The sequence below is a fragment of the Solanum pennellii genome, chromosome 12 (genome assembly GCF_001406875.1).
Source record: "Solanum pennellii chromosome 12, SPENNV200".
Taxonomy (NCBI): Eukaryota; Viridiplantae; Streptophyta; class Magnoliopsida; order Solanales; family Solanaceae; genus Solanum; species Solanum pennellii.
Genome location: NC_028648.1, coordinates 68981671 through 68991152, shown reverse-complemented (window position 1 = coordinate 68991152; position 9482 = coordinate 68981671). Strand labels below are relative to the sequence as shown.

At 29.9% G+C, this 9482-nt stretch overlaps 1 protein-coding gene and 1 non-coding gene across 2 annotated transcripts; both read right to left on the bottom strand.

Annotated features, from left to right (window-relative positions):
• Positions 1-8183: 8183 nt before the first annotated feature.
• LOC114075479 lies at positions 8184-8312 on the bottom strand. Its single transcript, XR_003575925.1, has one exon. It is a non-coding gene; the product is annotated as a U6atac minor spliceosomal RNA (small nuclear RNA).
• Positions 8313-8462: 150 nt separating this feature from the next.
• On the bottom strand, positions 8463-9014 carry LOC114075190. Its single transcript, XM_027913498.1, has 2 exons — positions 8904-9014; positions 8463-8774 (listed from the first exon to the last, which is right to left on the bottom strand). Exons 1-2 carry the CDS (start codon positions 9012-9014, stop codon positions 8463-8465), a joined length of 423 nt encoding a protein of 140 aa, XP_027769299.1.
• Between the last annotated feature and the right edge of the window lie 468 nt (positions 9015-9482).

The window sequence follows — 9482 nt, the reverse complement described above, 5'->3', positions numbered from 1 at the left end:
AAAATAAAGGGATGTGATTTAAGCGATCATACAACAAATGGACAATGATAATGAATTAGGATATAAGTGTCTTATCATTCTTTATGAAAATTGATTTAATGTAGTCGACTCATCTATCATCTTCTGCTGGAGTTGGGTTTAATTTCTTGATACCAACATTTCTTTTGTTTCATTTCAGCATCACGAATGGTGAAATACGCAACTAACACACACATTACATTCTTCTTTTATTAGAGATTGACTCATTCCACTTCTCAAGTAGTTGAAATACGGGTTGACCTACTAACAAGAAGTTTGTGGTGTTGCTTCCACAGCCTAAGTCTTAGCAGATAAATTCAAAAAGACTATGATATATTGTATTCTTTATAGCAAGCTCTCAATATAATGTTCCACCAACTAAATGTAACTTATGATGACACATAAATATGTTACTATTAGTCTTAATCATCTTTTCTTTATTTGCATCTCAATACTTCAAGCATGTGCCTTGCACAAGATACCTAAATTTCATAAGATATTACTTTTCCTTTTTTAGGGTGTTTGTTATCCACATTGGAGCTTAAGTGATTCTTTGCCTCTGTTAGGGCCCATTTGTGGGTAACATTCCTACCAAATATTGTTTTACCCAAAGCTAGATCCAGAGACTTCTTCCTAAGAGAGAAGAAGTACCATCAAGTAGACCACATTCTTTGCTGGTCCCACAGAGTTGGAATGCATGAAATGATATGTTGATTCCGTCCTTGTAGAGGGAGATTGAGACTAACTCTTTTTTTTTCAACCACAAACCATAAGTTAAGGCACGGTAATTTATTTATTTTTGTTAATGGCTGGAACATAATTTAATTTTCATACCAAGTTATCCTCATTAAAATAAAAAAAATGTCAACACAAATAAGAGCAAAAAACTAGGAAGAGAAAAAGTTATGACTAATTGGTTTGAATGAAATAATTGCACTTGTAGGAAAAACTAATAAATGCTTCATTAGATTTGAGGTATTAGTAGAACAACCATTTCGGTCCTTATGCTCTGGTTCTATGACACGAATCTTCGGATCTATCGCATGCTCAAGTAAGAACATCAATAATAGAATGGAGCTTTTTATTGCGTCAAATATATGCGTACAACTACAAATGGCATAACCTTGACATTCTTCAAATTTTGTGAGGGAACTTTGAATATATTTTGTTAAAATGAGAGTACTCTTCTACCAGCAAATTAATGGCTTTGCCCTAAAAAGAAGCATGATACTACAAATACAAAACAATGACAAATTGAGTTAGGTGGTAACCTTAACAACTACAGTAATGAAATTGAAGTTGTTAAGGCTGTAAGGGATCAATATATATTTGACGTAAAGATATGACAAATTGAAAACATACCGTCATATCAGGAAATATCATTAGGTTTTTCAAATTACGGTTCGACCTTAAGAGATTTTCTATGTGAAGGAAAGTTTGAAGTAGAAGAACGTATTGTCAACCATCTGCATTCCTGCAATAGTAAGGAGACGTCTTCCTCTTCCAACATCAAATAAGAAATCACCTGAATAGATGAATGAGGAAGAATAAAGGTAAGGACATTGATTTACAGGTCTTACAAACTAAACCAATAGTGATTTCTCATCCTTGTAACACCTTATAGCTTAGACAAATAAAAGAAACCAATATTTAACCTCACGTACTAAACTAAAACTATAAGAGTGAATTAAAGGGAAGTGAATAAATAGATAATTAATCAGGTTATTAGAAAAAATCATGACCCCCATTTGTCAATCAACATGATAGGTACAAACAGGATCTCTATTCAGAATCAATATAAAAAGACTTAGACATATTTGGGAACGATAACTGACCTTGCTAAACCATGATGCCAATATTATCTCATTAGCAAAACGAACACTTGCCAAAATATCTTTCTCTATATTTTCATTTATTACATCTAATTCATCACCAGTAGACATCAAAATTTGTGTGTTCAAAGATTACAAGTCCCTTCTCTTTTTCTTCATATGATTAAAGCCCCAGAAATAGTTAAATGTCAAACAAATGGAGCAACAATTCAAAGAAGCATGTATCACCTTCGAGTGAATACCGTTCCCTGCCGGGATGATCTTGATGGATTAATTCCAATCATTATAATCTTGACAGTGCCAAATTAATTTCCTTAACATATAGTGTATTGCCTCTCCTTGGCTTCTCTACTATTAAAATTGTTGGTCAAATTTTAAGTTCGGATGAGATGATGGTGTTTCTTATTTTCGCGTAATAGACAAGTGTTTCTGAATTTGTTGTGAATAAGTTCTTGGAGGATTTACCCCTTAATATATGTTATAGAACTGCTTATCTGACTAGGTATCATGACCAACCCTATAGCTTGCCAAAAGTTATTTGTAGTAGTTCATCGATTATAAAAACTTAACTATAATAATTACAGAACAATAGAACAACGCGTACTAAATTGGACATCTCGGAAGAGTTTAACGCTAGAATGTTCGTTAATCCAGGATGAACTCATTAAACAAATTATGTCAATTTGTTCTTAATTTGAATCATTCAATCTATATGAATTTTGTGGTTTGAATTTGTGAATTTTATGCAAACGATTAAAACCAAAAAATCCATATAGATTCAATGATTCCAATTGAGGACAATGTGACATTATTTGTTTAATGTTCATCTAGGATAAATGAACTTTTCATTGTTAAACTCTTCAGATATGTTTAATTTTGTACGCGATCTTTTCATATTTAACATTTATAGCACTTAAGTTTTACAATCGATGAACTACTATTGAGAACTTGTCTAGCTATAGGGTTGGTCATGCCAAATCGGATAAACAATTCTATAACATACATTAAACCTTAAATCCTAAACTTTCTTATTCACGGAAAATTCAGACCAATTATCAATTATGGGAAAATATGACAAACCATAATCATATATAAACACAAAGTTTACACAGAACATTTTTATGGCTATGGAGAGGTAGTACATTATCCATGATGGAAATGAATGTTTGCAGTACTAAGATATCTAAACGACCATACTCCTCGAAGTCCTGAAGTATAGACAATCCTTAGAGACACTAGATATTTTTAACATGTTTGTTACGGACAACAAAGAAAGAATTTGGACAATAAGAGCATATGGTACCTATTAATTTCTTCACATCGTGACTAAAACTTTTTGGTTTTTTTAAGGTAAGTTTTCAATAAGAAGACATTAGAGGTGCCACAGTATTTGTCTTGGTTTCTCATGTTGTTCAAACTGTATTACTATTGCTACTTTAAATGTCAACGTCAGCTAAGTACACAACAACAAAAAAAATACAGTAGAAAGTTTTTGTGAGGAATAAAAAGAAATTTGAAAAAATCTGTAATTAAAACATAAGAGTAAACACATATATATAAACAACAAACAATATCTTAAAATGTGCTTATTGTGCTTTATTAGAAAATACAAAGCCCATTGGAAAATCAACAATCCTGCAGAATAATCACAACCTTTTCATAAAGTCATAATAGTCACCATCTTCCGGAAAAGTCACAAAAATGTTGGGAATTGAACGAACTCACCAAAAAAAATTAAAAAATTATTAGTCAATGTTTATCCCATGTAATACTATATAACTACGATGTGTAGGGATTCTAAACCATAAAAAAGAGCAGTAAGACATTTAAACTTAAAGTTTACAAGTGTTGTTTTTAGTAAACAAATTATTCATCAAAATTAAAACACAAAACATAAGAAATGAAATTAGGATAAAGGATACATACACAATTTAGACTTTGGCTTCCCTTTCAAAATCTTGATTTTTTTTGTTTTGATGTTGTTGAATGTATGTATATTTTCATGAAAGGGCTGATGTCGAACTACTTATACAGTGACCATTGAGTTGACCATTTAAATTTTTTCTATTTTGGTCAAACCATAGAAAGAATATATATGAACTAACTAATTAATGAGGTGTAGACATTATAAATATTTATATCATTAATGGTTCTTAGTTGATTATTTATCCTAAATAGGTTTATGATGTTATTCTAAAATCATCATTGACGTAATAATTTAATTCTTAACATTTGAAAAAGATGTAGTCCCTTGTTTTAACTTTTCACACCTATTTTCCCTTTTAACCCGTTTAAAATTATTATTTTCCTATTTATTATATTTGAATCCATAAATGATGAGGGACAAGACAAACTCAATGCATCATCAGGACGACAACTTTATGTTAAATGAGATGTAATTCAAGACTCTACCTTGAATTTTTGTTTTACAGGAGTAGAAATTAATAGGCCTTGATTTCCATTACGCATATAATTTCTATTGATTTAGCTTAATTACTATATAACGAGGTAATAAGACTGCGCTTCGCGTGGTCATAAATAATAATTGCATTGAATCTTTAAATAATCATTTACTAATATCCATACAATAAAATAATGAAAAAAAATATGTCCTTAAAAAAATATAAGCAACATTCCAACATGAAGTTGATTATTTGTCATTATCACATAACTCAACAACCTCAAATGAATGAATTATTTAGGAAATAATATATCAACTATTTGTTAATAAACATTAAAAGGAACGGAAAAGGGCCTAAAATACCCTCAAAGTATTGAAAATGGTACAAAATTACCCTTCATCCACCTATTGGCTCCAAAATGCCCTTCCCACCCACCTATTGGGTCCAAAATACCCTTGTCATCCATCTTTTGGTTCAAAATTGACCACTTATTTAACGGTTTTATATTTAAACTATTTAAATATTTTTTTAAAATACGTGGCGCTCAACTATTTGTTATACTTTAACTTATTAGTATAATTTATAAATCAATCCACTACCCACCCATTACTAATTAAATCCCTCTAAATTAATGAACACGTCACATTATTAATGCAAGCTACTGCCAATTGAGTTATTTAAAAAATATGGAAGTAAATTATCATACATTCAAGTGGCTAAATAAAAATCACCGATAAACTTAAAAGTCTGACTATGTTCATCTTAATTATTCTTACATCTCAATTATGTGATGTTATTTAGTAACTTTTTTTCAAAATAATATATTAAAGATTTTAAAACAAATCATAAATATTTATAAAATTATATTTTAAAAAAAGTGCATGAATTAATTCGGGATGTATTACTTCTTTACCTTTAATAATAAATTTCTAATTCAATTTTGAAAGAAATTGTCCTCCTAAATAAGCAGCTCAACCTAAATTTAATTGGGGTTTCGATTCGGACTAGAATAATTTTGAATGTCATTTTCAAAAATCTATAATTTCATTGTGTTTTAGTAGTGTTTATGACGATTTTGATATTATAATTGAATTATTAATTGAGTGAGGTTTAGTTAGTAATGAGTGGATAGTGTATTGATTTATAAATTATATAATAAATTAAAATTATAATTAATAGTTGAAAGCCAAGTATTTTAAAAAATATTTAAAGTTTAATTTTAAAACAATTTAAAAATGGTCAATTTTGAACCCAAAGGTGGATGACAAGGGTATTTTGGAGCCAATAGGTGGATGAAAAGGGCAATTTGGAGCCAATAGGTGGATGAAGGATAATTTTGTACCATTTTCAATACATTAAGGTTATTTTAGGCCCTTGTCCGTAAATTTAATAACATTAACTTTTCATTCCAAAGACAATACAACTATCATCAACATAATTCATTATAATGCCAACAAAATTATAAACACTAGCCATTATTTTTTCCATACTAATATCATTCAAGTACACTAAAAAAAAATTTTAATACAATATATATATATATATATACACACACACGAATGACAAACAAATACATTTTCATATCAGATTTCATATCAAATTAAACCACTTTTCATACATTATCTTCATACTTAAAAAAAAAGGAAAAATAACTTAAATACACAACTATAAGTTTTATATTCTCTAATTTTCCCTTNCTTTAAGGTTATTTTAGGCCCTTGTCCGTGAAAGGAAAATATGAAAGAAAATAAGAATCTATGTACAAAGGCATTCCGTGAGAAAAAGAACACATTAAAGTTTCATAAATTATACAATTGTGATATATGCCTTAGAAAAAGTTCAATATCTCTTAAGAGATTCAAATAGAAAATACGGTAGAACATGAAAACAACTTATATAATGCATTTTTTTAATTGATAAGTGAGAGAATTCGTAATATATAAACATAGATAATATCTAAGCTTATGTAGGGTAATTTTAAGTTATAAATTTTATATAGAATATCAAAACATAAATTCTTTAAATTGAGTACAATAATTATTTTCTATACAATGAATATACCTACTATATGTGTATCTGTTCAATATAACTGGAGACAATAAGTTTAGAGAAACATAAACAATAGAGTATAAAACTTGTACTCAAAACAACAATTAATATCATAAGTATAAATTAATGAGGGTAAAATATATACCAGGATATGTAAAAATAGAATGAAATAGACACGAAAAAATCGAGTTCATTGAATGTACAATAACCCCTTAAGAATACAATTCCCCTCTAATACGTAAGGTTTAAGGATTTACATCCTATTAAGATGGAACGATTGAATTCATCAACACATAAATACAAAAAAAACAATTGTGTTTGTAAGCCAATAAACATGAGCAAAGTACATAAATATTTAATTGTGCAGACGAATTTCAAAATTTTTATTATTTTAAGATTTGAGGAAATACCTCTATTTGTAAACAACAAAGGATAGTGTGAATGAATACTTATTGTTCTTTATCCGGAGCTCACAACATTTTGAAAAAGTCACAACCCTTTGAAAAAGTCACGACCTTTCATAAACATCACAACCTTTCATAAAAGTTGGAATATTTCATAAAAGTCACAATTTTTTATAAAAGTAAACTTTCTTATGAAAGGAGAAGACTAGTTTTGAAAATAAATATATTAAAAGGGAATCCTTGTTTGTGATGACACCACATAAGGGGTCCTAGGATTCTCTCTATTATATATATATATATATATATATATGATAATATACAACATTGTATTAAAAATTGATAATTACAAAGAGATTAGTACTCCCATGAACCAAAAAGAGAAACTAAGTAAAGATGATGGAGCTGAAAAGGTGGATGAGACATTCTTCAAAAGTTTCATTGGGTTATTCATGTATCCAATACCAACAAGACCCAATATTTTGTGTATTGTATGTTTTTTTAATCAAGGTTCATGCATTGTCCTGGTGAAGTACATCTGTAGGAAGCCAAAAGAACTGTGAGATACATCAATGAAATGATCACCTATGTAGTCAAGTTTCCGAAAAGTAAACCAGTGAAGATTTGTGGGTATTCCGACATTGATTGGGGACACTCCGAAAAGTCAAGTTTCAGAAAAGTCAACCACTATTAACTGTACACTAACAACTACTTACAGCAGTAAAAAATAAAGGGACGTAATTTAACCGATCATAAAACAAATGGACAATGATAATGATTTAGGATATTTGTGTCTTATCCTTACTTGTGAATGGTGATTTAATGTAATCGACTAGTCTATCATTTGCCTTTGGTTTAATTCCTAGATACCAATACTTCTCTTGTTGCATTTCAGCATCACAAAGGGTGAAATATGCTTCTAACTCATCCATCATTTTGGAAATTTACTTTCATAACATGCATGTTTTAAACTCATTTGTTTCGTTCTGTGTCATTTAGAAACACTTATTATAACAATTACATAGTTATTTTATTAGAGAGCGATTCCTTGCACTTCTCAGGTAGTCCAACTATAGGTGGACCTTTGAACAAGAAGTTTGTGGCTACTTCCACAACACCAGGCTAAGCATTTAGAATTAAAAAAGACTATGATATGTTGTTGCCATTCTAGAAAATTCTCAGTATAATGTTCCGCAAACTAAATGTAACATATGATGATACATAAATATGTTACTATTAAGATTAATTATCTTTTCTTAATTTGCATCTCAATACTTCAAGCACCTGCCTTGCACGACATAGCTTAATTTCATAAAAAACATCTTTTTAGTTTTTAAGATGTTTGTTATCCACATTGGATCCTAAATGATTATTTGCTTGCGTTGGAGCCCATTTGGGGGTAGCATTCCTACCAAATATTTTTCTATACCCAAAGCTAGATAAAGAGACTTCTTGCTAAAGGTGAAGTACTACAATCAAATAGACCACATTCTTTGTTGGTCCCACCGATTTTGAATGCCTTAAATTGATGTGTGGTAACATGTAAATTCCAAAGGTTGATTCCATCCCTGTAGAGGGAGATGCAAAGTAGCTCACCTTTTTACAAGCACAAACCATAAGTTAAGAGACGATCAACTATTTTTTGTTCTAATTAATGCATGGAATATAATTTTTATTTACAGCTAGTTATCCTCATTAAAAAAAATGTTATCAAAAATAAGAACAACAAACTAGGAATAGAAAACATTTTGACTAATAGGTCAGAAGGAAATAATTGCACTTGTTGGAAAAGCTAACAAATGCTTAATTAGATTTGACGTATTAGTAGAACAACCATTGCACTCTTTATGCTCTGGTACTATAACAAGTTTCTCCAGATTTATTGCATGCTCAAGTAAGAACTTCAAGAACTGATGGGGCTTTATTGCGTGAAAACTACGCGTACGACTACAAAGTGGCATGACCTTGTCACTCTTCAAATTTTGTAAGGAAACTTTGAAAATGTTCTGTTCAAATGAGAGGTACTTCTCTACCAGCAAATCAATGTTTTTGCGCTTAAAAGAAGCAAGGTACTAGAAATAAAAAACAAGGATGAATGAGGTTAGGTGGTAAGCTTAACAACTATAATAATGAAATTGAAGTCGTTGAGGCTGTAAGGGATCAATATATTTGCATAAGGATATTTCCAATTGAAAACATACCGACATATCTGAAAATATCATTAGGTTTTTCAAATTATGACTCAACCTTAAGAGGTTGTCTACGGGAAGGAATGTTTTGAAATACAAGAACTTATTGTTAACCATCTGCATTCCAGTAATAGTGAGGAGATGTTTTCCTCTTCTAACATCAAATAGGAAATCTCCTAAATAGAAGAATGGGGAAGAATAAAAGTAAGTACATTTATATATAGGGCTTACAAACTAAGCAATTACTGATTTCCTATCCTTGTAACACCATATATCTTAGACAAATAAAAGGAACTAATATTTTACCTCACGTACTAAACTAAAACTTTGTGAGTGAATACAAGGGAAGTGAATCAAATTAATCAGGTTTAATAATAAAACCATGACCCCAATCGAACAATCAAGTTGATAGGTACAAACGAAGGACCTTTACTTTGAATAAACATAAAAAGACTTGCAGACATTTTGGACTGATAACTGACTTTGATGAACTAGGATGACAATATTAGCTCATTAGCTCAAGGAACGCTGGCCAAAAGATCTTTCTCTATATTTTCATTCATTTCACTTAACACATTAGAGATCAGGATT